We start from the raw sequence: 27,985 nt of genomic DNA, 5'->3' as shown, positions 1-27,985 counted from the left end.
ATGACATGGGAAACAGTGTTTTTTTTATAAAAGAAACGTCGGAGCAATATTTTCATCCAAAAAGCATTCTGAAAACTAGAGACAGGGGGTGCCTTCCTTTTACAAAAAAAAAAGAACATTCTAAAAAAACTGTACCTCTACAGCGCCATCAATTTATCGGTGAGTAAATATAGTTTCAATTTTTGCGGCCATCAGGCGTTGAGACGAAGGCGCGTATAGGAACCGGCGACGTCGCGGAGAGCTCGTCCCCTCCACCGTGCCCACGAATCATTCCATTCCCATGCCTCCCACGCCTCCATAATACTACCGCACCGCCACCCCCCCAAGCTGCCATCGCCCACACCACAAGCACTCAATTTCCACTCCACTCCACTCAATTTGCGCAGGGATTCCACACTCCGCGAGGTGAGGCAAGAAGATACATGAAGGTGCTGTGCAGCGCGTGCGAGGCGGCGGAGGCGTGCGTCCTCTGCTGCGCCGACGAGGCCGCCCTGTGCGACCGCTGCGACCGCGACGTCCACGCCGCCAACCGCCTCGCCGGCAAGCACCAGCGCCTCCCGCTCCTCTCCCCCGGCAGCGCCAGCGCCGACCCGGCGCCCCCGGCCTCGCCGCCCAAGTGCGACATATGCCAGGTGCGCTGGCTCTTGGATTCATTCCTCGATCGGCATCAACCGTGTGATGGGGGATTTCGGTACTGATTGACTGATTAATTGATTGATCCTTTGTTGTTTGTTGTTCAGGAATGCCACGCCTACTTCTTCTGCCTGGAGGACCGGGCGCTGCTCTGCCGGGGCTGCGACGTCGCCGTGCACACGGCCAACGCCTTCGTGTCCACGCACCGCCGCTTCCTCCTCACCGGCGTCCAGGTCAGCCTGGACGAGCAGGAGGACGACTGCTTACCCGATCCACCGGAGCCGTCCCCCGCTCCCGCCCCTCCTCCGCCGGCGCCAGCGGCCAAGCGGGACCAGGCCTCTCTCTACGGAGAGGGCGACTTCAGCTGGGCCGCCGCTACGGCGGACGCCAACGAGAGCCTCCCGGACTGGTCCATCGTCAATGAGCAGTTCGGCTCCCCTGCGCCGCGGCACGCGGAGGCGGCGTCGGCGTCGGCGGCCGCAAGCCGGACACCCCCGAAGCGCGCGCCGGCCTTCAGCGGGCAGGGCGGCATGATGGACTGGCCCCTCGGCGAGTTCTTCGGCGGCTTCAGCAATTTCAACGCCGGCTTCGGCTTCGGCTTCGGCGAGAGCGGAACGTCCAAGGTCATCATCGTGCACCTACTAATCGCCCTGTTTCAATGAGCAATTCCTTCTTCCGCGATTGATTTGCCACGTCGAATCGGCTCAATTGTTGACATGTATCGAATTGGCAGGCTGACAGCGGGAAGCAGGGAGGCAGCACGGGCGGCTCGCCGTACTACGTGTCCTCATCGGACGACCGGAACGCGGACGAGCTCTTCGGACAGGTGCCGGAGATGCAGCGGTCCGCGGCGGAGCTCCCTTCCCCGCCGACGGCATCGGGTCTCCACTGGCAGAGGCGTCCGGCCGATTACGGCGCCTTCGTTCCGGACATCAGCTCCCCGGACAGCTCCCTCCGCTACTGCTTCCCGGCGGACCAGACGGCCGTAAAACGCCGGAGGAAATGCTAGCGGTTTGAGTTGGAGCAGATAAATCTTGGGGAAAACGATGTGGTTGTTGTACTAGTCTTTGCTGGGAGCTAGTAGTAGCTTGCAGGACACTGACATGATTGTGTTGCCATTTACTCTGTTTTTAGAAGAAGAAAATCGTGTGGTCACTTGTGGGCTTTCATGGCGATGATCGTATCGAAGCAAGGGGAAGAAGTAAACTGTAATCAGTGGCACTAGGAGCCATGATTTGGAACGCAGGAATTTCGTAGCATTTGGGTGGAAATTGCGCGATTTGGTTCGAATTTCGTAGAATTTCGAAGCCTTGGATCGATAGATTTAGATAGCTTTTCTCTGGCTCTCGTACATTTTGTAACCGCTTTTATTAATATATTGCAGTAGGCTCCGTATGTTCTTCAAAAAAAAAAACTTTTATTTCAGAACGTAAAGATAATGTGCATACCCTGTTAGACTCCACCACTCTCTGTACTCGGAAGTTTTTGGTGGCGGATCGAGAGACGGTATAACCAGAGCTCATATAAGAAGCGGTTGTGTAAGTAAGATTTTGAGTTCTATTTGAAAAGAGTCGAACTTTTTGTTACTGGACGAATGGTCCCCACCAAATCCTGAGTCAATCCTCGTCTCGGAACGACAGCTCTTGTAGACATCCACCCATGGACATTAACATACTAATCCATCTAATCGAAAGCAATTTTGTTTTGTGTGAAAACTCTTTTGCCGAAACATACTCACTCATAACCTGATCTCATAATATTTCAAAATTGGTTCGTGGCCTCCGGATACAATACTTAACAAGCAACTTTGAATTAATAATAGTAACCTTAGGATGACAAATACAAATGAGCAGGACCTATAAGCATACTACATAGGACATAACTATCAAGTTGCAAACGCATGTTTGAAAAATAATTCATAATAATATAAACCCACACATGCATTCTTATAATTAGTAAAACAGAGTGGCATTTGCAGAATATAATATTCTATATGATCAACATTATAACTTGCATTGTTCCTGGTTGTTGTACTGCTCTTCAGCTTCTCCACAATCGTCACGGTCGCACTCTGGATAATCTAATGTAAACAAATGAATACTACTATAAACACAATGTCCAAATGAATATCAAATGAACTCCAAATAAAATGATAACATGCAAATGGCACACAAGCACATATTATCAGTACCTACACATGGTATAAACTATCTCATACTAAATCTAAGCCTAATCCTAAAGGCTAGGAAAAGGATTGGTGCTAATCGGAGTTTTTTTAGGCTAATCGGAGTTAATCTAAGGCTAAAACAGAATACAATTTATAACCGAAGATGGAAATTTCTAAACGGGTTCCTTACTGATTCTGAAGTGTACTAGAAGAAATTCTGCAACTTAATCATTTCAACTCAAGAAGCAGCATCTAATTAGAGCTATGGTTCACAAGATATATGCTCTGGAAGATAGCTAAGCAATAGAAAGGTGCTGTGAAGATTAGTGTGATCAAGAAAAAAACGTGATCCATAACATGATCTAAACAACTCAAAAGGAATTGTCTAAAGCGTATAAACAGTTTAAAAGGTACAAGCCGTAGAAGAAAGCTACTTTATACTATACTGCAGCAAGTTCCTGCCTTGGTAGGACTTCAGCAGAGGAAGAGAACTCACTGGAAAAGAGAAACCCTCTCCGGAGTCGAAGAAAACAGGTGAGGCCTTGTTTGGCAGCTTGGTTTTCTAAGGGTTTTACCCGGCCCAGCCTAGGAACACTCGAAAATGCTACTGGGCCATTTGGTAGGCCGTTATAGGTGGGTAAAACCTCAAGAAAACATGGCAAAACATCGGGTCGGGAGAAACTCAGCTGCGAGTCACTGCTACAAAACGGTTTATATGTAACGGCACATCACTAACGGGTCCGACGCAACCGTTACTGATGAACAACATCAGTGTCGGTCGTGGCCGCGACTGTTACTGATGAACCAATCGGGATCTGGTTGTCCCCGCCCAGCCATACATTAGTGGTGGTCGCGCGAGGCGACCGCCACTGATGAACCATAATACCTCGCGAGAGACATCAGTGGCGGTCAGTTAAGTCGACCGCCACTGATGAACCACGCATCAGTAACGGTCGCCCTAACGCGACCGTTACTAATGCACCCCTTATTATCAGTAACGGTCGCCCAAGTCCCGACCGCCATTGATGAGTGTCACGGTTTAAATACGCGCGTCGTAACGGATCAGCTGCGGCCCCTTCTTCTCCGGCGACGGCGAAGCGCTACCCGAAGGCGCCATGGCCGCCGGCGAGCCCCCCGGTAGCGCCTCCTCCCTCTCTCTTCCTCCTCTCTACCCCCCGCGCCGGCAGCCACCGTCTCCATGGCCGCGTCCGGTGGGCGGCCATGGTCGGCGAGCTTCCCTCTCCCTTGCGAGCTCCCTCTCCCTCCCGATCTGTCTCGCCGGCCTCCAATTTCTCCCCGAATTTCCCCAATTTCAAATTTTTGATCTCCGGTCGCCGGCCAAAATGCGGCCTTCTCGTCGTCGCCCGGAGCTTCCCTCTCCCTTGCGAGCTCTCTCTTCCTCCCGATCTTTCTCGCCAGCCTCCAATTTCTCTCCGAATGTCTCTAATTTCAAAATTTTAGTTAGTCCCGGTTAATTAACACCTTAATCCCCTTGTCAATGATTAGGCTAACTATTTTGCTTTGTTTGTTTTCTTGTGTATTGTGTTGTAGATCGAAGGACCGTTCTTGGATGTACGCCAAGGAAAGAATCAATGCTCGATGGATAACCAAATGGACGGTCTTTTTTGGAGTCGTGAAAGGTGATATGGAACGAAAAGGACTTATGATGCGTTGTCCATGTGGCAAATGTGAAACACATGCATGATGAAGCCTGAAGATGTACAGGTGCACGTGCTGGCATCAGGTTTTGTGGAAGGTTATTCTCGCTGGATTTGTCACGGGGAGGATGCGGTTGATGTCGGTAGCGGTAGCGAAGATGATGATGTCCTGCGGTATGATCTGGCGAATGATTCCGAGAAAAAAACAAGGGTCGATGAGGAGGCTAATGTGGAAGTTGAAGGAGCTCCACGAGGCAGCATTGCCGAAATGCTAGATGACCCGTACCTATGGGACCAGTTGGAGGACCCCGAAGATGAGGCAGAGTCTGCTCAGTTCAAAAAATTGTTGGAGGAGGGAAACACACCCTTGTATGACAGAGCTGTCGAAGAAAACAACATGCTCGAAGTGACGCTCGAACTTTTGAGGCTGAAGGCAGCATCATGCTGGTCAGACAAGGGCTTCACGGACTTGTTGAGTTACCTTGCTTCGATTTTTCCACAGCCAAACAAGTTGCCCAAGAGCACATACGAGGCGAAGAAGATTACATGCCTGCTTAGATTAGATTGCGTGAAACATCATTCATGTCCAAACGACCGCATGGTATACATGGAGAGTACGAGAACCATGAGAGCTGCCACATATGCGGTGCATCGAGATACAAGAAGAAAAACGCCAGAGGTGGTGAAGACGATGGGGAAGAAGTGATGAAGGGCAGGCCGGCAAAAACTGTCTGGTATCTTACGGCAGGTGGCCGAGTTGAGCATTGGATGCAGAACATTAAGGACGTGAGGTATCTCGTCTATCACAATCCGGCGCAGGCTGCATTCGGTCCTGACGGTCACTACCGTGTGAAGGAAGCTGGGGTCCTAAGACACCCTGTCGATGGGACTCAGTGGAGGAACTTCGACACGGCATTTCCTGATTTTGGGGCAGAGCCCAGAAACCTGAGGTTCGGTCTCAGCACTGACGGGATAAATCCTTTCGGAAACATGAACAACAAGCACAACACATGGCCAGTGATCTTGTTTGTCTATAACTTTCCTCCATGGTTAATCATGAAGAGAAAGTACATCCACATGTGCATGCTCATACAGGGTCCAAAGCAGCCGGGAGCTGACCTAAATGTGTATCTGCAGCTAGTGAAGGATGAGCTAAAGCCGCTTTGGAACCCTGGTAGAGTGGTTTAGGACGCAAACAGGAGGGAGTACTTCATGATGAGAGCAGCACTTCTAACCTGCGTGCATGACTACCCCGCGAATGGAAATACTTCATGCCAGGTGACACATGGCTACAAAGCCTGTACAAAGTGCGGGGAAAACACGACATCGGAGAAGTTGCCCGCTTCATCCAAAATTGTTTACATGGGCCACCGAAAGTGGTTGGATGCTAAAGACCCTTGGAAAGATGACAAGGAAAGGTTCAATGGGAAGACGGAGCACGGGACAGCGCCGAAGGAGAAGTCTGGTATGCAAATCCTCGAAATTGTGAACGATCTTGAAGTTGTCCCCGGAAAGATTGCAGCGAAGAAATATAAGAAACCTGAAGGCGTCTTGTGAAACAGGAGGTCCGTATTCTGGGACCTGGAGTACTGGGCACATTTAGAATGCCGCCACAGCATAGATGTCATGCACGTGGAGAAAAATGTATGCAACAGCGTGCTGGACTTGTTGAAGACGAAAGATGGACCCAATGCACAGAATGTCCTGGAACTCATGTCTATCAGAAAAGAGTTGTGGGGGAAAGATCAAGTGTTGGCAACCAACAAGAATGGTTTCGTGACGGTGACCACGCAGTGTCGTCTTGCATGTTACAACCTGTATAAAAACGAGTTGCATAGGATGTGCCAGTGCCTGCAGGGCATTAAAGTCCCATCGAACTACTCGTCAAGCATCAAGCATCTAGTTGACATGAAGAGTCACAAGCTATCTGGCATGAAGTCTCACAACAACCATGTCATACTCACTTAGTTACTTCCAGTTGCAATCAGAGGTATCATGGAGCCGCACGTAAGGGAAACAATCATGAAGCTTTCTGACTTCTTTGACAGCATCTCGCAGAAGTCAATCACCGTTAGACGATGCCAGATACTGAAGGATAGTATGATACAGATTCTGTGCGAGCTCGAGATGTTCTTCCCTCCATCATTCTTCGATATCATGGTCCATCTAATGATCCACATATGCGATGAGATATTGTCCCTAGGGCCCTCGTTCCTACATAACATGTATGGCCCTGAACGATACAACGGGTTATGAAGCGCTACGTTCATAATAGATCGCGTCCGGAAGGTAGCATCGAGTTCTGCATGGATTGGTTGGCCGATCAGAAATCAATAGGTGTTCCCGAATCACGGCACAAGGGCAAGCTTGATGGCGAAGGTGGCCTTGGACATACATACCTTAATGTCTATGGAAGAGGAAGGGAAGCTGACTTTGAAAGAGCACATTTGTTTGTGTTGCAAACTGTCGATTGCAGCCGGCCTTATCAGGAAATGCACATGGACCAACTGTGAAATGAAAACCCTAAAAGAGGAGAAGTCTGGATCCACTAGGAGCACAATAAATTCGCAGCGTGGCTGAATAATTATTGGTACAGCAGGGAGATGACTAATGAATCTGAAGAGACGGTTGCATGTTTGTCACGAGAACCTGCTTACCACGTCTCTACTTGGCAATCATATGCGATCAACGGCTATAACTTCTACACTGCGTCTCAGGACCGTAAAAGCACGTATCAAAATAGTGGTGTAGTCATGACTTCTGAGACCACGACCGACGACAACAGCAAAACCAAAGTGTTCTTTGGCGTTATCAAGGAGATATGGGAATTGGAGTACTCGATCACAAAGATCCCAATGTTCCGTGTAAGATGGACCAAAGGTGACAAAGAAGAAAGTCACAGGTTCACGACGATGGTGTTACCTCCTGAGATCCCTCGTGAACAAGTTGACGTGAGAAAAATCCCGGCAAGAGAGGAACCATGGGTCTTTGCTAAACATTGCAAGCAGGTATTCTGCATAGACGACCCGGCAAATAAATGCCGCGTCGTAGTAAGAAGAGGGAAAAAAAGCATTGTTGGAGTGGACGGAGTTACTTCACAAGAAGACTACAAAGGTTTTCATGATCCGACGACCGCCGCAGATGACGAAGAAGCGGAACGCACGATATTAACGAGGAAAAGGAGAGGGAAAAGAAGAAGTGATGGGAGCAAGAGCGAGAAAATAACACAAAAACCCTACCTCAGAAGCACTACCGCGAGGAGTCAAGTTATGACTTACCGAAGTAAGGAGAAGCACTAGTAGTCACATTGTAAAATGTACTCGTACTGAATTTGAATGCAAACTTTGTACTAAGTGAAATTATGTGTGAAATTTGTATGCATGTGATAAATTTTTTGAATTTAATGTAGCACAAATACTAGAGAAATGCATGAATTTATTCCTGAAACATAATTTCAAAGGGACAGGTTTTTTAAATTTAAATTGGTACAACTGCTCCAACAAGCATAGGAGCACATCAGTAACGGTCAGCTACTATGTGACCGTTACTGATGTATAGGTGCTCATCAGTAACGGTCGCGTGGTAAGGCGACCGCCACTGATGTGCTTTGGCATATAAAAGGAACGGCCGAAACCCTAGCCCCTTACTCTTCTCGCCTGCGCGTCGCTTTCCTAGCAGACCAGCTGTGGACACTCTCCTCCCCCGGGCGAAGCCCTGCCGGATCTCCATGCCGCCGCCGCCGTCAATCTCCTCCCCGTCCCCGAGCCCTCGAGCCCGACGCCGCCGTCGACCTCCTCCTCGTCCTCGAGCCCTCGAACCCGCGCCGTCTTCCTCCTCCACCCCGAGCCGCCCAACTCTGCCCGACGCCGCCCAACGCTGCCGTCTTCCTCCGTGACGCCGCCCGACGCCGCCGTCGACCTCCTCCGCGTCGCGCCGCCGCCATCCTCCTAACCCTAGGTGCGCGCGCTCCTCTGCCTCCCTCGATCTCCTCTGATTTCCTTGTTCTAACCACAAGCATGTTGGATTTAGGTTACACAGCTATAGTCTGAATTGGATTTAGGTTACACAGCTATAGTCACAAAATCATGCTCTTCAATTATTATTAATTCGCACTTGCTGATTCTGTTTGCGAGTACTGCTCCATAAGACTCTGTTTATGATGTAAATATATCAATTTATGTATTGCTGTATATATAAACTGGTCCATCAATTAATGTTGTTTTGTGGAGTATATACAGAATTGTACCAATGCTGCAATAGTCTGAATTGGAGCTACTATTAAGTATGCACAGAAATTCATTGTAGGACAGAAAGTATGCACATAAATTCATTGTAGGACAGAAATTCATTGTACCAATTCATTGTAGGACAGAAAGTATGCACAACAATTTTGATCATGCAAATTTCAGTGAAACAGTACCTCGGAGCCCATGTTTTCAATTCATTAGACCAATTTGGTAGTACTACTTTTGGAGCTACTATTAAGTGTGGCCCTGGGACCTGAATTGTTTTCCAATAGATAAGCGATCAAAGCTATAGTTTGAATTGTTTTCCAATAGATAAGCGATCAAAGCTATAGTCTGAATTGTTTTCCAATAGATAAGCGAAACATTAGTTGCCCCCAAGTTGCAGAGAATTAGTAATTGTACCAAATTAAAAAAACACCAAGTACTGAGGCAAGTGAAATTTAGGATTTATATACATGCTGGGATACACCAAATATATGATTTTAGCTATATACATGCTGTTTACTTATGATTTTAGAGTAATTTAGGATTTATATACATGCTGTTTACTTATGCTATATACATGCTGTATATGATTTATATGCGTGCTTAATTTATGTGAATTGTGGGCCCGACCATCGTGTCGGGTCATTGGAGAAGGGGTCGGCCATCATGCCGAGGGGGTACATATGCGGGTGGGTTTTTTATGCAGGTTTCGAGCTCCTAGTAGAGAAAATTTGCTAGTTTTTTAGCATAGGTCATGCCGAAATTTTCGGCCGATATAGATTTGATGGTTTTGATGGCATAGGTACGAAATGGGCAAGAGTAGCCAGAAATCAGTTCTTGATCGGGAGGAGGTAGATCGTGTCGATGAAGAGTCTTCATCGGGAGAGCAAATTGCCAGCTCTGGCTCAGGTAGCTCTCGTTCAGAAGAGCGCGACAACGAGCGACGAGTGGAAGAGAGTAACTTGTAGCCAACTGAAACTACCGCTAAGAAGCCAAGGAAGAAGTCGCCGAGGGGGACCCACAACTTGAAGGAGTTTTGTTACGTGGTCACCCGACACTCTGACAGAGGCCGCCCGGAGTCGCTTGAGAGGGCATAGAAGGCCTTCGCAACGACCTGTGGAGTCGTTGCACGTAAAAATTGCAAGATCACCGACGAGTGGAATGACATCTCCGAAGTCGTTAGAACACGTGCATTGCGGACGTTGGAAGGAGGTTCCAAGTCACTGATGAGTGGCGCGAGCGATTCCTAGCGTCTGTCAACATAGCAGTGCAGAATGGTCTTGCTAATTGGAAAACCACCGCTAGAAAGTGGATGGACAAACCCTACGAGATCATCAAGAAGAAATGGCCGTCGATAACTGATGAGGCCGAATGGGAAAAATTCAAGAAGGAATCGTCTGACCCTGCCTTCATTGCGAAGAGTGAACGTATGAGGACGTTGCGCGCGAGGAAGCCCTTAAACCACAGGCTAGGGAGTGCAGGGAAAGAGGGGAAGAAGAAGGTCTGGCGCAAGTAGGACCGAGTTCTCGAGGCGGCAGGCAGGGTGCCTCTAGTGCATAACATGCTGGAGAACCAACGTGCTAGAGAATATGCACGTCAGCACATGACACCAGAGGAGTGGGCGGGCATTGAGCCAATGCAACCGCCTGTTAAAAATTTTACGGTAAGGGTTCACGTGCATTAATTTGTTTTTGGCGTTAATTATGACACTCCTGATCCATATAGACTCACGTCCTGTCTTATATGATAACAGGAAAAAATGCCCACAAATGAGAGGAGAGCAAGAGGTCAGAAACATCCGACAACTCCGTGTAGAGCAAGAGCCGGGAGTCGGCTGTGACCGCCGGCTTGCAAAAGGCAGAGCACACGGGCCGTGTTCTAGGGGAAGGCGAAGGGGCCTGCTGGGAGCGAAGCAGGGTCCAGAAAAAGCTAAGGTAGAGGCGCGAGAGCAGGCATCTGTGGTGTGTCAAGAGGTGTCAAGAGAATATGCAGTGCAAGCCGTCCATCATTTGGTGTCGGCTTTGGCCAAAGACCACCCCGCCCTTGACGCCATACTCGAGGGAGGAGTGGAAGGTTTGAGGAACCTCCTTCCTCCTCTTCCTAGCATGGACAACCCCAGGTTACAGCCCGGCTCCTAGCATGGACAACCCCCCCGCTAGCCAACCGGACCCAAGCGAGGGCATCCGGGATAACTATCCGGGTCCGAGCGACAACATCCTTGTAAGCATACTTTTCAAACTCTTTTTCACTTCTTATCTTCATGAATAAAGATCTTACACACATGTGCCTTCTTCTTGTTACGCGCAGGCACCGGTGAAGTGTCGTATCCACATAGACAAACCTGAGAAGCCTGTAGGCGCCATTGGCCGCCTGATGCCCAGACAATCACCGCCACTGGTGCACGGTATTCTAATGAACGACACACAAGTGAGTGTGATGGTGGACTCCGTCGTCGAGGAACATCGTGATTATGCTATCCCGCTACCTCCGGAAGAAGGCGTGGATATCCTAGGCGGTTGTCCAAACTACCGCATTATGTGGCCTAGGAGTTTGGTATCTCTCTACAACCAGCGCCGGCTCTCTATGATTCCATCTCCGTCCGCCCACAACGGTACTTCTCAATCGCCGCTCGGCCTTTCCCCTAGGATATTTCCTCCTGTCAATGCCGGCGGAGATGAAGAGCGGGCAATGTCGATGCCTCCACAGCTCAAAGATAGCCAGACCACAGGGTCGTCATAGGCTGGAAGCGTACCTCCTACCTTCTCTCTCTTGGGTGCCGCTGAGTCCATGGGTTGCTGCAAGATCGATGATAAGTACAAGGCAGAGGAGCAAAAGGCATGGGACAATAAGAGGAGGCATAAAAAGAGAGGGCGCGGCAGCAAGACCATCAAGGAGTCTTCCAATGTCAATTAAGGTGAGATGCACTATGTGCCTGACATAACTGGAGTCTGGGAAGACAATAGGCCTGACATTCTCATGAAGAACCCCCGTCAAGGCCAGAGATTAGAAGACGGATCCTATTTCGTGGCTAGGAAGTTTGACCGGGTGCTTATTTACTATCCTGAAAGACCGATGGTCATCGAAGATTCCCTGCATGCCGTGTCCAAAGAGATGCAAGAGCTTCATCAGTTCTAAATGCAAGCATCAGCTGGTTCTCAACAGCATGCCCAACAAATCAATATTCGAATCCCACGAGACTATGGCTTCTTTGACCAAGAAACTGGGAACATTCAGGAACGTCCTATCACCTTTGATGTGAAGTTCAACGAACTGTTCTACTTTTTCAACCGCCAAAAGCTTGATATCAACCTCTTAAGGCTGTGGGTCTGCCTACCAAATAAGAAAAATGCGGCGAATGGAGGTCAAAAAAGTAGCCATTTTAGACCCCGCAGTTCTCAACTACGGTGACATTGATCTTGAGCCAGAAAAGGATCACCCAAGAACCCTGGCATCTAAATACTTGGTGGCATGTCTGGAGAAATACGCGGACCACGACTTTATCCTCTTCTTCCTTAATTTGGAGTAAGTTGAATTTTATATATGGAACCGTTTGTTTTTTCTAATTCAGTCTTTCTTATACACCCTTAGATACTAATTAAAGTTTGTTTCTTTTGAAAACAGAGACCATTGGGTGACACTAGTCATTTGTTTGCCTTGTCCACGGTGTACTACTTTGATTCACTACTTCCAAAGAAGGGTGTTCGAGGTCGGTACTAGAAACCCATCAAATCACTCATTAACACTGCCTGGAAAGTGGCGACCAAGGGAAAACTGGCTGGTAAAGGCTATAAAGACGAGCCTCACCACAACCACAGGTTACCTTGCCAGCAACAGCCGGCCGGCAGTGTGTATTGTGGCTACTACTGTTGTCACATCCTTATGGAGAATGCCGGCATGTTCAAGCCTGAGTGGAAGGGGTCAGTCGCGGCTGTGGAAGAGTATTACCGGCCCCGAATGACAATGGCACACCGACCTAAATTGGTCGTGTATGACATTCAAAGGGAGTTCTCCCATCTCATCAACAATGAGGTCATCAAGCCTAGTGGGGACTTCTATGAACGCGTGGAACAAGTTGTGACTAGGGTTCACCTACAACAATAGTTTCAAACTTGAAATGAGATACATTTGTATTCTTTATATGCTTCTATGAAATTTTGACACTTTGTAATCAATGTCGTGAAGTGAGATACATTTGTATTCTTTATATGCTTTAAATGATGCGGCTTTATATACATTTGTATGCTTTAAATGATGTGGCAGTGTATTTTTCTGTGCTGTGATGTGATGTGCTGTGCTGTGCTGCATATATTTTTCTGTGTATTTCCTGTGTATTTTTTGTGTTTTAATTTTTTTTAATTACCGAAAATGTATCAGTGTCGGTCGCTCGCCCGACACTGATGTGGCAAAGCGACCGTTACTGATGTACATAACATCCGTGACAGGCGCGGAAACGTGACCGTCACTGATGATGATATTCATCAGTAACGGTCGGGTCGGCCTGCCCGCCACTGATGATGGTACATCAGTAACGGTCGCAAGGTTGGAGCGACCGTTACTCATGATACCCATCATCAGTAACACGAAGTTAGTAACGGCAGCCCCGATCGTTACTGATGTTGTTTTTCGACCGTTACTGATAAGCCTTTCTGTAGTAGTGAGTCGAACTCGTGTTTCCGTCGCCCACCTCCGCATTGCCTTGACCCGCCTCTGCGCAGTGGTCGCCTGCTCTGTGTTGCCGTCCCCGCGTTGCGCGTCTACGGCCGGTCGCGACCTCTGTTCCCGCCGCAATGGCAGCGACCTCGCTACCAGTCTCACTGTCGGGGAGTACGAGCCCATGGTACGTCTCCCCCCTCTCCCCTCTCTTTCTTCTCCTACCCTACTCTGCGCTGCCATTGACATCATCTGTATAACCCTATCAAGCATAGCAGAGGACGCCTTTGACTTCTCCAGGACGGTGAGTTCCTCTTGTCCTTTCTCTCCTCCTCTGCAGGTCAATTTTGGGACCATTAATGTTTCTTGTTGTTAGGTACTCACACAAGATATAGGTTGTTTTTTTTTTTTTTTTTTTGCAAATTTCAGTACAGTCGATGTGTCCTTGTTGAATTTCCCACAACAATTTTTCATTAGATTGTTTCACGGAAGAATTTTTATAGTTTTAGTTCTAGTTCTTGAATCTTGATTGGTATGGCTTCTCTTGGAGAGGAACTAATATACCTGGAAGTCAAAATATACTAAAACTGTCTTTTGCTTCTGAAAACTACCCGTCGGGTGTAGTTTCATTTCTTAGGAAAAACAAGGCACTCTTCAAGAAAAGGAAGGTACAACATCAGTTATCCTGGTGCTCAACAGAGGGACTTGGATCCCCTGACTTAAAGTCAGGGGATCCCTCTCTCTCAACATAGATGAACGGTAACAACAAAGCTATTTTCAGTGACGAAGCCTGTCATCCAACCTAATATTTTTTTCCATTCCTCGATTTCTTCATACCGATGTCGATAGGAAAGAAGCAAACGGTTGGCGCTCAGCCGCTCGAGTAGGGGTGGACCCATCCTGCAGCACCTGCTTCTTGCCACAGGCCATGGCCGTCACCTCCTTGCACTAGCCCACCTCCCCGACACGTCTGCCCGCCGCCCCACCGCATCACCACAGCCGCTGCACCGCCCAACTAGTCGCCGCCACTACTCATGGTCGCCACCGCCGAGAAAGGAGTGCGCGCCGCCATGAGGACCACGGCCAAGAGGAGGGCACGGAGTATTTTTCATCCCTCAACTTATCGATTAGTACATAAATGGCCACACAATTTTTTTTCCGTATACTTTTCGGCCATCAACTGTCCAAACGGGATATCAATGGTCCCTCGACCCGTCCGAAACGGTTTCGGCGCCAACTTGGCATGTTTTATCCCTGATTTGCCACGTGGGGATGACATGATGACTATTTAGTTGGACCCGGACCCTAGTCAGCCGACAGAAAGTGTTCACCAGACACTATCAGCCCGTGTGGGTCCACTTTGAATCTTTTATTGGTTTTTGAGTTGAATGAACTCAAGACTAAAAAAATTCTAATGCCAACGTGGCAAGTCACATCTTTTTGACTTGCGAGCAAATATGGAATGGACAGGCAATTTGCTTAGATGCATGACGCCATTTTATTTGACCAGCGCCCCAAGTTGTCGCTTGGTATCAAAATTTTAAATTATATTAAAAAAATCAATTGTCAATGTCACCTGTTTGACTTGCCGTGGAAATATGGAATGTGCATATGGAGCCAATTAGTTTAGATGCATGACACCATTTTACTTGGCCAGGCCAGTACAACTATTTGAGGGTTTGTCATACATTTTTCTCAAATGTCATGATGTGACACGGTAGTCCAATCGTCTGAGATCTTATTCCTTGCTCTCTTATCTCCATGGGCAGTTAGTCTTAGGAATGGCTAGTGGTAATCAACATCCTGCATATTTCGTCGCAACAACCAAAAGCCAACTTTAAAGACAAACGACAAGAACAAAGAGTCAGGAACTGACATCACCAGACACCCGAATTACAGAGCATGGTCACTGCGTTCTGGAAGTAAATCAGGACAGTTAGGTGACCCAATCCTGCAAAGGTTAAGCTAACAATCCAGGCCAGCAAGGATGTAGAGAAATGACCAAAATAAAACAGAGAAGAACTTCACAACGCAATCACAGTTTCGCTACAACATTCCAATCGACATCACTATAACTACAAGCAACAACATTGTAAATCAGTTCTTTTTGCGCTTAGCCCATCCTTGCACTTCGCAGGAAGGAGCCGGTCCTGGTGATCTCTCGCAGCGGCTTGTTAGTGAACCGGATGAGATTGTAGGCCCAGGCGCCGGCCACGGCCCCGCCAACCGGGCCGACGATGTAGACCCAGATGCCTTTGTAGCGGCCGGCGACCATCGCCGGGCCGAGCGTCCTCGCCGGGTTCATGGACGCTCCTGATATAGGCCTGCGTATCAAAGGTTGTTTAGGACTCCAGGACGGAATATAAGAATCAAAATATAAAATGGAGACCAGATCACGGAAGCTGTCGTGAAGTACCCGGCAAAGAGCACGTTTAGTAGCACGGTAGCTCCAACGGCCAGACCGGCGAGCTCACCAATCTGCGAAACAGGGCGGTGATCAAACCGACCGATTGAAATTTTCTACTAAATCCCTCTTTCCGCACTTTGAAATCATGCTGCAAACCATGTTTGCAATACACCAAATGCTGATCTTATACTTACAGCCCTGTTGTCGGTGGCGACCCCGGAGACGACGAACATGAGGTAGAAGGTGATGATGAACTCGAGCACGAGCGACTGCACGTCGGACCCGGCCGGGACGGTCCCGACGAAGTGCTCTCTCCCGAACAGCAGCCGCAGCGTGAGCCCGGCCGCCGTGGACCCGATGAGCTGCGCCGCCGCGTAGGCCGGGACCTGCTTCCAGGGGAACCGGCCGCAGGTGGCGAAGGCAAAGGTGACGGCCGGGTTGAAGTGCGCGCCGGAGATGTGCCCCACGGAGTACACCATGACCATCACGGCCAGCCCCCACGTGATGCAGATGCCCGGGAACGTCACCGTGCCGGCGGTTCTCTGGTTCACGGCCACCGCCGCGCACCCCGCGAAGATCAGGAAGTATGTCCCGAAGATCTCCGCCAGGATCTTCAACAAACAAGTTCAGGTCAATTGCTTGTCCGAGTTGGCCACATGTTGTTGATAAATTTAATTTAATGGATGGATAGATACTGATTGATTGATTGCAAGTATGACCAAATGAAGACTGGCTGTAGCAGCAGAACGATGACAATTTGCAAACACGAACGAATAATTCTTTTGGAATTTTCCCTTAGCCGCAATGTTATACTATTGTCGCTGATTTTGGATTGTTGTGTATTCATTCACATGCTGACACGCTCTTAGCGGATCAAACCACGCGAGAGTTTCTCAGCTTTGTCCATTCCTTTGACTCTTCTAGTGTTTCGACTTTGGACACTACTGTGTTTTGTTTCTCCTACCTGAACTACGGAGTGCTTGTGTAAGGGCGATCAACTACGATCTTCTGGATAAAAATCCAAGAATCATGTCAAGATATGCACAAAGGGAAAGAAGGGGAAGAATTGGTCGAAGAAAATCATATGCATATACAAACACATACCTTCTGGACGAACTGGACAGAGAGCATGGGGTGCTTGCCGCTGCTGTTGGGAGATTTCTCCGGATCCTCTGCTTCATTCCCTCCTCCTCCTCTGCCTTCCTCCAGAGCTCCGGCGTGCTCTTGCAGGCCATTACTACCTCCATGCTCTCCTCCTGGCATCCTCTCCGATCACTCCCTCTCTATATCTCTATCACTATCTCTAGCTTTGATCTGCGTGTTGATCAATCACCCTTTCCTCCGCGTCTGCTATTTATGGCTTCCAGGCGTCCATGCTCCAGCTAGATATAGAGCGAGGTCCACGTTTCCTGGCAAGTGTTATCTTGCGGGTTCTTTGGATTGACCACTTTCGCAATCATCTCTCACGGATATAAGGTGTGCAGAGAGACTAGTCTAAGGCTCAGCCCGGAAAATGGCAGCTGAGTCTGTTCATACCAAAGTTTCTCGGCATCTAAACGCGATCTGCAGACATGTTTTACTGGCAAAGCGATCTGCAGACATGTTTTACTGGCAAAGCGATCTGCAGACATGTTTTACTGGCAAAGCAAGTCATACTAGAAGAGGCCTTCTACGGTACCATGAAATTAATTTGGTCCGTTTATTTTAATTGATCCAACGGCATAGATTAGTTACTACTCCCGGATACTCCAATCTAGAGAAGTGAAGTATTAGACGGAGTATTGAGAAGACGAGGGTAAAATCGTATTTCCTTTCCCCTCGCTCCTTCGCTGGGGTACTCAGATGGCTGTGAAGACGGCGCGAGGGACAATGGCGGCGCCCGCTGGGAAGGAGGCGATGGCGGCGCCCGCTGCAGGCGCAAGGGACAACGGCTGCGGCGCGCCATGGGAGGGCAGCGGCGGCCGCAGGCTGGGAAGGAGGCGATGGCGGCGCCCGCTGCAGGCGCAAGGGACAACGGCTGCGGCGCGCCATGGGAGGGCAGCGGCGGCCGCAGGCTGGGAAGGAGGCGGTGGCGGCGCCCGCCGCGGGCTCAAGGAACAACGGCTGCGGCGCGCCATGGGAGGGCAGCGGCGGCCGCAGGCTGGGAAGGAGGCATGGCGGCTCGCGCTGCGGGTGCATGTTCAGTGGCAGCCGCACGAGGACGGCGGCGGCGCGCTGGAAGAGCAGCAGCGGTGCGTTCTGCCAGGATGGAAGCGGGCAGCGGGCTGTGAAGGCGGCGGCGGCCGGAGGCTGGAAAGGCGGCAGCGCGCCCAGCGAGGACGGCGGCAGGGAATCGGGTAAACGGGATTACGGGAGAGAGACTGCCGAACCATTTTTTTATTTTTTTCTCTATGTGAAAATGTGAAAAGACAGGAACGTCCTTTTCTAGTACTCCATTTAGTCTTCTGGAGTAACAGGTACGAGGGAATCTGCCTACTAGAATGGACGGCTGTGGCGCCCGCATGTCAGTGGGCCCGCACATGTTTCCGTATATGCCTTGCGTAGACTGTACAACTAGCAACATCAAGTTGTATGTCTAGATGTATTAATTTCCCTCGAAATAAAGTTGTATGTTCTCGCAAAGAAAAGAAGTTGTTTGTACTAATATAATCTGTTAAAAAAAACAAAAAACTTTGCATGGCTTCAGTTTTCGGGACGAATCAGGTGGATTATTAACGCCCGTGACATTTTTAGTTAGAAAGGCAATGCTGAGCCGTCATGCCCGTCACCATGAGCAGACTCCACGCGGCATGCAGACTAGCTAGGCCGTGAACGCGGGTTGACTATAGATGCGTACCGTTTGATGGTTTGGGTTAGGGGGAGTTTGATGTTGGTTACCAAAGAAGTTTGCAGTTTGAGCTGCAAAACATTTTGACTATTCAAATATCTAGCAATAAAATGAGTCGGCCATTTGCCATTAACGTTGGCTACTTCGTGCTGCATGCAGGCTGTTTTGCCGTGGTGTCCCTGATTAGATCAAACCGATCATGCGTACCGATTAGATTTTGCCAAATAAATACTCCCTCCGATTCTAAATTATTGTCGAAATATTTATTTTTGAAGAAAATATTGTCGAAATATTATATGTATCTAGACGCTTTTTAAAAATAGATACATTCATATTTAGGCAAATTTAAGTCAACAAATTTAGAATCACAGGGAGTAGTGTTTTGGATATGGAAATCGTCGTCGATTTGCAACTTTGTCCGTTATTTGTCATTTGAGCGAAAATCATGCATATAACTATATAAGGAGGTCAGTCAAATGACTCAAATCTACACGAGTCATCCATTCCATCCAATGGTATAGACTGATCCATACTAACCTCCAAAATTTATATTGGTGTGAATGCAAGACAAGTCCTGAACCGCAACTTGTATTTGAATTCGGCATTGAACTCGGTCGGTTAGTTTCATTTTCAATAAAATGGAGCCGGGGAGGGGTCCCTGATTTTCTAAAAAAGTCCTGCACAGTCGGTGCCTATTTGCGAGCTCAGTTTTGGGTCGATACCTTTTTAAATTACGGATGTGCTATTGAGTAGTCAACTGTTTTTTAGTTAGAGTATCGACGTGTTTGACCGTCGGATTTTAATCCAACGATAGTAAGTGGGAGAGAGAAGAGAATGATGATGACAATCAAATCTTGATCATCCAACAACGTCGACTGTGATTTAAGACTTTTTTCTTAAAAATCAGGCGATTAATAAATAGCAATACCTTTCAAATTAAAAAAAAACAAGGATCAGGCGTCTGCTGTGATTTGGACTTGTTTCGCTTACCAATGGCTTGACAAAATTTCCCATAAAGTACGATAATGATGTCGTGTGCCTTACTTGGATGGTCACGGCATTCACGATGTTCCTAGCTTTCGTAGAAAAGAGCAAAAGGTGAAAAGGAAGAAGGAAAAGAAAAGTCATCGTTTTGTCCTCTTGTAACTGTCTGCACCATTTTGATTTGTTATCAAAATTAAATCCTAATTCTAAAAGGCATCGGGTTACACAAAACTGTCTTTCTTTAGGACAGAGGATCGTAACGTCGATGATTCTATTTTATCCCAGCAATAAATCAAACAAGAGTTTGGAGTGCACGAAATGATACTGACGGAGTAGTGGAATAGTATATGATTAATTTGAGTCGCAATGTTCACGCTAACCACTCTAGGATTTTCTTTGCAATTAGACCGAGAGCCAGTCTCTTTCAGAACCGAACAGCGCTGCACTGTTGCCGTTGGTCGTGCAATCGGGCTCAAATCTTTGACATTCTACGTGGATTGTACGCCAGATGTGCAGATAGTACAAAGAAAGAAGAAATGAAAAATAATTCTGCTTAGCTCATTGACAATTCTATAATCTTTCAAGACGGTTGGTGATTCGAGATTACACAGTGTGCGTTTGACCTCACGTGGTGATCCGGCTGTTTCTTTTATAACTGTTGCATTTCGCCATCTGTCCTACGGAGTACATGTTTTTCTTGTGTGCTCAGTTTAATTATCTGAACTTATTTTCTCCGTTCATTGTAATAAATAAGCTATGTGCTCTCTCCGTACGTAAATAAAATAATGGAAATGCTTCGTGTGCGTTGGTTATGGAAATGCTGGGGAGGCGCTGATCTGGAGAGATTCAATTTTTTTGCCAGGGATGCCACCACGCTAGCTCTTTTCCAGGCTGGGTCCAGATTTGTGATTGGAGATGGGCCCGATGTTGTTTCTGGCATGATCATGGCACCACCATTAAAGATCAATTCCCTGAGCCTTTTGCTGCTTCTACCGGCCGAAATCTCTCTGTTCAAGCGGCCTTGAGGAATCAGAGATGGGTCTCGGCTGTTAGGCGCGAGCCTAATGCTCAGGTGCTTGCCCAGTTCGTCGACCTTTGGGTTCGTCTGCAGCCTGCAGGAGGTCCATCTCACCGAGGTGCAGGACGTAATTGTCTGGAAATTTAATGGCTCTGGCTGCTACTCGGCTGCCTCAGCATACTCGCTCCAGATGCATGGGCGCATTCTCTCCCTGTTGGCTTCCCTTGTCTGGCCGGTGAGAATTCCCTTGAAGATCCGCTTCTTTGCATGGCTTGCTCTTCAAAATCGTTGCCTCACAGCCGATCGTCTCGCCCGGAAAGGAATCGATCATGATCCGCTCTACAAATTTTGTCGGCTTCATCCGGAAACTGCGGCTCATCTCTTCATTGCCTGTCCGGTGGTGTCAGATATTTGCGTGTATCTCCTGCAGCTGTGGAGTTTGCCACTTGTCTGGTGCGGCTCCCCGGGTAGCTCGATGCTTGATCATTGGGGAGGCTGTGCGGAAGGGATCTCGTTGGCGGCCTCTAGGGAGCGTCTTGGAACCTTTTTGACGTTGTTCTGGTGGATCATCTGGAAGGAGAGGAATGCCAGGACGTTCAAGAGCAAAAGTGCATCTAAGGTGACCATCATCGGTCGTGCAATGGAGGAGATTGCGGGCTGGAAATTTGCTGGTCTTAAGGGAGCCCTTTTGATCCAATGATCGAACTTTCGTGGTTTCATTTAGATAGACCTCCTGAGTTACTTTAAAATTTGTTGTATTTCGGTAGTTTCGTTGTGTTGCTAGATCTGGTTGCCTAGCTTTGTAATCCATGTATATTCTTCTTGCTTAATCATTGATCATTGAATCGCAGCGCTGCTGCTTTTCGTCAACTTTTTTTTGCAACTTTGACCTTTATTTGTCATGTGATTAGTTTTTTTTATCTGAACTACGGCTGGCAAGCCTGCACAACTTTATTAAAACCAAAATGAATATTTCAAAAGAGAGGGGGTGGAGAACATACGGGGAGCGGTTAATTACAATGGTCTTTAAAGACACTATGAAGGAACCTTTCTTGGTCATGGAACGATGCTGTTCCGACATTGCCCTTTGCCCTTTGGTCCTCTAGATGTAGCTCATTACCTCAAAAGGCTCTTCTGAAACTTTATAGAAGTGGGTCTTTTGTGGGGCAACCAAATCTGCCCAAGCAGATCCACGAGTTCCCCTAGGAATGACAAGTGGTAATCAACATTACATCGAGGATCGATGGATACAGCAGTATCATACCATCGACCCGCGCTGTGTGATCGGAGGTCGCCATTAGTTTGACTTATGCTCAGTCCCCACTCTGTGTGTAGTCTACCGCAACATCCTGTCACAGATATGGCCGGATGCTACGGACATGCTACCACTAGTACATTATGCATGAGCTAGAATGCTGGATGTTGCTTTTCAAGCTCATCAATGGCGGTAATATATGCTCGTAGCTAGTGGTAGAGGGAGACGCCGATAATAACATTGGAAGTAAGAAGATCGCCGGTTTGGCGATCTCCCGATTGAACTCCTAAATTTTGGAGTTTGCAGTGCACTGCACCCCGATCCTCCTCCCCAAACATGCCTCGTGATCAAGGTGCCCTTACAAACAAAAATAGCCCAACCTGAAAATTTCTAAATAGCCTACTAATTGACTGCCAGATTGGATGCAACACTAGTCCCCAAAATAGTGCTACTTCCTCTGTTACATAAATCTTGTCTCAAATTTGCCCAAAAATAGATGTATCTATTCCTAAAATGTGTCTAGATATATGTAAGATTTCGACAAGAATTATGGAACGGAGGGAGTAGTAAATGGTACCGTAAAAAACCTAGGCTTCGTCGTCTGGCTGGTCAGGTCCCCTGTTGCCCTTCCTCCTTGCACTTTCTCCCCTTGGACAAAAGTAATTTTTGATATTAGGTGATTTAAAACATTCTACTATTCAATGTCAGGTCGATCTGCAATTCAGTAGGACTGTAGGAGTATTCAGGAAGAGGCCACTCTCTTAACTTGGTTTCGTAACAGCCACATTCTCATGCAAGTCTCCCAGGGGCGTACCCAGTTGGGTGTTGGGGTGGGGCAATAATTTTTGAAATCCTATTTTACCAATAGAAATTATCCAAAAATGGTCTTCTTCATGGACTACAGCTTGCTGGCCATTTGGGATTGATGCACCGGAGTTTGTTGTCAACTCTGACAATGTGGAACTCGTTCAAGCTATGCAGGATGGTGGTTTCTCCAGGGAGCCTGCAGCGGCGGTGATTGATAACTGTGCAAATCTAGCCAAGGACACGAAGATTGTCTTCGAATACTGCCTCAGAGAGGCAAATACTGTGGCTGACAGTCTTGCCAGAGATGCTAATCTTCCTGAGCAAGTATGGCTGGATGATCAACCTACTACTGTAGTTCCTCTACTCCTGAACCATGTAACCAGTATTTGATGCAAAAGGAAGTTTTACACGGTCAACAAAAAACTTGGTTTTGTGACATACCGAATTATGTCAAACATTGCAGAGTTTGAAGCTAAACCGAATTAGTTTTTCCAAAATGATGCAAAGCATGAACCATACACTCCCCAGTGGAAGTTTTTCCAATAGACAGATTTACATCCAGATGCATAAATCATTTGAGGACATCTTCAGCATTCCACAGTTCCAGTTTCAGTTTATCTGAACCACATAAATATATGAGTATTTCCACAATCTGCATTCAGGAAGATCCTGAAAAAACGTCGCTCACCACCATCTCCAAACCAATTCAACAATCTGACCCAAAGAGGGAGAAAATTTCAACCTGACACTGCTTAGCAACGCCTTCTCCTCGCTGGCACGGCAACTCGATCAGTTGGGCGAGACGAGATCCTTGTAGCATCTGATGGCCTCTCGGGTGTCGTCGAACCCGGCGGCGACGTACAAGAAGCCCATCACCTTCTGCAGCTCCTGGTCGTTGGCGTCGTCAAGGAACGGCACCACCGGGACGGCGTTCTCCGGCTGCAGAGAGTACGCGTTTGGGTTGTCGTCGACGATGATGGCGCAGTCGAGGGCCCTGCCAGTGGCAGCCAGATCCTTGACGAGCCTGCCATCCCCGTCGTCTCGGCAGGCGCCGCGGTACAGGCGGTGCGCGATCACCGCGCCGTCGGGGTCGAGGCGGTCGAGCACGAGGGAGGCGTACTGCTCCAGCCCCGCGGTGAAGACGACGACCTCGAAGGCCTCTGCCGCCGCGCGGAGGAACTCGTCGACGCCCGGGCGCTTGGTGACGTAGAAGGTGATCGCCTGGCCACCGATGACTGGGCGAACGGTGAAGTCGTAGCGCGCCGGCACCGGGTCGGTCTGGGAGTGGATGAGCGTCTCGTCGAGGTCGAGGAAGAGCGTCTTCTTCCCCGGTTCCGGCGGCGGCGGGAGGGCGGTGGCGTGCACCCTGTTCTGCCGCTGAGCACGGGGAGACAGCAGCGGCTTGGGCGTAGGCGGGAGCGGAATGGAGCGGAGGCGCTGGAAACCGGCGGCCGCCGCCCTGCGCTTGGCCGGGGAGCCGAGGATGGTGAGGCGGGCGAAGAGCTTGAGGAGGCGGCGGCGGCAGAAGCGCACGGAGGAGGCGACGGCGGCGGGGGCAGCCGCGAGGGACTTGAGCGGGGAGCCTCCGCTCCGCTTGGTGGCGGACAGGCGGCGGCCACAACCGCCACGGAAGGCCTTGCGGCGCCTCGCCGCCGGCGTCGGCGACGGCGACGGCTTCGCGGGGCTGCCGTTGAAGGGCCTCGGAGCTGGTGCCTTCGTGGGCGTCCTCGACACCATCGCGCAATCGGCGGCAGCTCCTGCTTCGACACTTGAGTTGGATTTTGGGATTACCGAGCTCAGGAAGACGAGGAGGAAGAGGAGGAGACTGATACGCGGTGTGTTTGAGTTTCTCTGGAGGGAGAATTTGCAACGGTCGGAAGGGGAGGGGATTGGAATGGAAATCGTGTGCGATTTGAATCGCGAGGCAACGGTCGGTTGTAGACTTGGAGTCGTTGGAGGCTCGGAGCTCGGCCTGTGACGTGTATAAACAGCGGCCCGACAGCTGCATTTTTTTTTAGAACCCGCCGGCTACACTTGAATCACGCCTGTTTTGGACTTTTTTCTGGGACTGTTTCCATTATTTAATGGAGCCGACTATGTGACAGACGAACGGTAGTTATCATATGCGCATGCAAATTGAACTGAGAGGGTTGTAGCATCAGCACATGTGCATTTAAAATGCTCTAGAAAGTTAAAAAATTGTGTAGCTCAAATCGTGTACCCGATCAATAATCCGTTTCGCAGTTGATTTCGTCTGAGCGAGGGCTTCAAAACAAGATCCCGGTTGGATATATTTCGACGAATTTTTGGTTAAGCTCAAAGTTACCAATCATGTTAAAGTTTCGCATGTGAGTTACCAGATCTAATGATTAGTTACCAGCTTTCAATCTACATTGGGGTGTTTTAATGTTGTTTTTGGAGCTCCAAAGTTACCAACCAGCAATACCTCAGTTATCAGCATGTTCATGATTTTTTCAATGTTAGATATATCTGGACATGTTTTGGTTACTTTTCCAATCTATTTTTTGATATTCAGAAATAGTATCAACTTCAACACTAGGTAAAATTGTGTATGTTTGGGCGAATGCTATGTCAGGAAACTACATCATCTTCCAAACTAGATTTCATCTCGGACAATAGGGTAACTATATCCATATTGTGACGGTGAGTGACTTACACAACCATGTAACTAGGTCGGTTTCATGATTATAACTCTAATGTGAAGATCTAGGTAACTACGTTGGCGTCATGATGATAATTTTAACATGAACACATGTATAACGACATCACTGCCGCCATGATGATAACTCTGACATGAACAACTGGATAACTACATCGGTGCCATGATGATAACTTTACCATGAACAACTGAAAATGACTATGTTAGAGACATGATAACTTTAACATGAACACCTAGATAACTACATCGGTGCCATGATGATAACTAACATGACTGGCTGGATAACTACATCAGTACCATGATGATAATTTAATATGAACAACATGATGACTACGTGGGTGCCATGATGATAACTTTAACATTAACAGTCAGGTGATTACATCGGTGGCATGGTGAACTCAAACATTGACAACTCATCGAGTAACTTTAATAAGGATATGCCGGTAAATACACCGGTCCCATGGTGATAACTTCAAGATGGAAGTTGAGTAAATGTCTCGGTACTACTATGAGTACTAGGATGATAGTTGGTAACTATAGCCCGAACAGGCGGGTAATTCCATCCATGCCATGGTGGTGGTCATTGTGACTTGGACACCTGGATAACGACATCAGTGACATATTAATAACTATAACCTAAACGGCAAGGTAACTACATCAACGCAACAAACAACACACACCTCGTTGAATTCATCATAGATACATACTGGAAGTGCATGATTGATAAGTAAGACAATGCAGAGAAGATGCAATGGATCAACCATGTCGGGGGGATGACCTCGGATAGGGTCAAGACGGCACACATCAGCCGAGATAACGAAGGCAAAGCCGGTACAGGCATGTACGCCGGCACCTTTAAGCCGAACTAATACTAGGCCGACATACCAAGTGTATGCCGGCATGTCTATCTTGTCTTATGTGATTGCAGGATAGGCACAAATACTCCGATCTCGGCCAGGGCCGAGATATCTCAATGGCCTTATCCTTATCACATGGTGCAAGGTAAAGCAGCGACCTCTTTATCACGGGAAAGCAGTCGTTGCTTACGTCTCGGTGTCAGGCCACTGCGCAAAGAAACACCGAAAGGGAATCGGTGACGGAAGCCGGCGTGTGGTCACTGTACGTGTTGCCAGACGCCAGGAAAAGTAAAACTGCCTTGTCCCCTGCCGTGCGCCCCAGAGGGAACCGAAGGACGTGCCCGGCGGGGCCCGTGGAAGATAACGTTAGCCTTTGGTCCACATGTCAGTGTGACTTGGGCGGTCCATTAATAGGAGCACTACCCCTCCGAGGAGAGGGGCTTCATTTTAGTCATCTAGGGTTTTCCCCTTCTTCTTCTTCCTCAAGAAAACCGCTCAATGAGCACCATTGTAGATCTTGGTATCTCAGCAAATACAACCAAGCAGGAGTAGGAGCTTTACCTCGACAAGAGGGCTCCGAACCTGGGTAAACCATGTGTGCGTTCTTGTGTTTGTGCGTGATTCTCATCACGTCCTCCCTCCTCCGGATCCTCCTTCGTCCATTGGCCCCAACATAAGCCATCCTATGGCATCTGCCGTGACACCACCACGACAAACCACTCAGTGCAACTACGAGACTAAATCTGAGGCACCACTTCATCGAACACCTCAAGTGCTTAGAATACCTTCTGAATCCCCCTTCAACTTTCTCTAGTAGCACTCCGCCAAAAACGAGTTTAGGCTCGCCATAGAACATTTGGCCTAGCAGCAACTAGCCGCAGAGGCAACACACAACAAGCAGGCAACACAACAAGCAAACAACGACTAGCGAGTGGCACAGGCACACAGCAGCATCGGCAACACACATCAAGCAGGAGCAGCAGCTAGGTAGCTAGTTCTGGCACAAGTTCGTGTGGCAGGAGGAGTACCTTTGCGAGTTGGACGAGGCGCTCGCACTGGTGGGCAGCTTCTGCCTCTTCGAGCTCTTCTTCCCGTCCTAACCGTGACTAGTGATGTGGTTTAGCGACGGCGAGCGCCACATGAGGAGGAGCCACAGCCGTATCCAGCCCATCATCGCCGGCGTTGTCGACGAGCACAAGGCGGCACGATCTGCAGCAAGCAGCCTGCAAGGTGCGTGGCGCGCGAGCTGCGACAACAGCCTTGGACTCAGAGCAGACATGAGGGATGGTGGCAGTAGGGACCGGGGAGAGGAAGCGTTCGTATGCATCAGAAGAATAAAAGGAACGAAGAATAAGGTTGTCCGTTCATTGCAGATCGGACGTGGCGGAACGCGTCCGCCACTACTACAGAAAGGCTTATCAGTAACGGTCGAAAAACAACATCAGTAACGGTCGGGGCCGCCGTTACTAACTTCGTGTTACTGATGATGGGTATCATCAGTAACGGTAACGGTCGCCTCGACCGTTACTGATGTACCTATCATCAGTGACGGGCAACATGCTTGTTACTGATGCCGTAGACATCACTGTCGGTCACACACAACCGCCCGCCACTGATGCAGTTCGGAGAAAATAAAAAAAAACACGGCCAGGCCCCAGGCCTGCCCCAGATCCCACCCTACGGACGCCGGCTCGTCGTGCCCTACGTCAGCGGCGGCGGTCGGAAAAGACCGGCCTCGGCCGGCGGCAGTCACAGACGGGCTATGTGGACTAGTCGCAATTTCTTCCAATCCCTTTCTCTTGTCTGTTGC

At 48.6% G+C, this 27,985-nt stretch overlaps 3 protein-coding genes across 3 annotated transcripts; 1 reads left to right on the top strand and 2 right to left on the bottom strand.

Moving 5' to 3' along the window:
- The first annotated feature begins 197 nt into the window (after positions 1-197).
- On the top strand, positions 198-2,047 carry LOC100823880 (B-box zinc finger protein 22). Its single transcript, XM_003568708.4, has 3 exons — positions 198-632; positions 741-1,256; positions 1,367-2,047. Exons 1-3 carry the CDS (start codon positions 423-425, stop codon positions 1,640-1,642), a joined length of 1,002 nt encoding a protein of 333 aa, XP_003568756.1. The 5' UTR covers positions 198-422; the 3' UTR covers positions 1,643-2,047.
- Positions 2,048-15,150: 13,103 nt separating this feature from the next.
- Positions 15,151-17,188, bottom strand: LOC100823574 (aquaporin NIP1-3). Its single transcript, XM_003568707.4, has 4 exons — positions 16,852-17,188; positions 15,942-16,358; positions 15,757-15,818; positions 15,151-15,664 (listed from the first exon to the last, which is right to left on the bottom strand). The coding sequence occupies exons 1-4, from the start codon at positions 17,008-17,010 to the stop codon at positions 15,454-15,456; spliced, it is 849 nt and encodes a 282-aa protein (XP_003568755.1). The 5' UTR covers positions 17,011-17,188; the 3' UTR covers positions 15,151-15,453.
- Positions 17,189-23,103: 5,915 nt separating this feature from the next.
- Positions 23,104-24,597, bottom strand: LOC100835092 (probable C-terminal domain small phosphatase). The gene has a single exon (XM_014898770.2). The coding sequence runs from the start codon at positions 24,373-24,375 to the stop codon at positions 23,428-23,430; it is 948 nt and encodes a 315-aa protein (XP_014754256.1). The 5' UTR covers positions 24,376-24,597; the 3' UTR covers positions 23,104-23,427.
- Positions 24,598-27,985: the final 3,388 nt, after the last annotated feature.

This window comes from Brachypodium distachyon, chromosome 2 (assembly GCF_000005505.3).
Source record: "Brachypodium distachyon strain Bd21 chromosome 2, Brachypodium_distachyon_v3.0, whole genome shotgun sequence".
Lineage (NCBI taxonomy): Eukaryota > Viridiplantae > Streptophyta > Magnoliopsida > Poales > Poaceae > Brachypodium > Brachypodium distachyon.
Note: the sequence above shows the minus strand (reverse complement) of the source record. Positions and strands in the feature narration are given on the sequence as shown.

Excerpts from the sequence above, each read along its gene's own strand:
- LOC100835092 (XM_014898770.2), bottom strand. The coding sequence starts at position 24,375 with ATGGTGTCGAGGACGCCCACGAAGGCACCAGCTCCGAGGCCCTTCAAC.
- LOC100823880 (XM_003568708.4), top strand. The coding sequence starts at position 423 with ATGAAGGTGCTGTGCAGCGCGTGCGAGGCGGCGGAGGCGTGCGTCCTC. Across the intron at positions 633-740 it reads CCAAGTGCGACATATGCCAG|GAATGCCACGCCTACTTCTT; the intron begins GTGCGCTGGCTC and ends TTTGTTGTTCAG. Across the intron at positions 1,257-1,366 it reads GCGAGAGCGGAACGTCCAAG|GCTGACAGCGGGAAGCAGGG; the intron begins GTCATCATCGTG and ends TCGAATTGGCAG.
- LOC100823574 (XM_003568707.4), bottom strand. The coding sequence starts at position 17,010 with ATGCCAGGAGGAGAGCATGGAGGTAGTAATGGCCTGCAAGAGCACGCC. Across the intron at positions 16,359-16,851 it reads CTGTCCAGTTCGTCCAGAAG|ATCCTGGCGGAGATCTTCGG; the intron begins GTATGTGTTTGT and ends TGTTTGTTGAAG. Across the intron at positions 15,665-15,756 it reads CTAAACGTGCTCTTTGCCGG|GCCTATATCAGGAGCGTCCA; the intron begins GTACTTCACGAC and ends TTTGATACGCAG.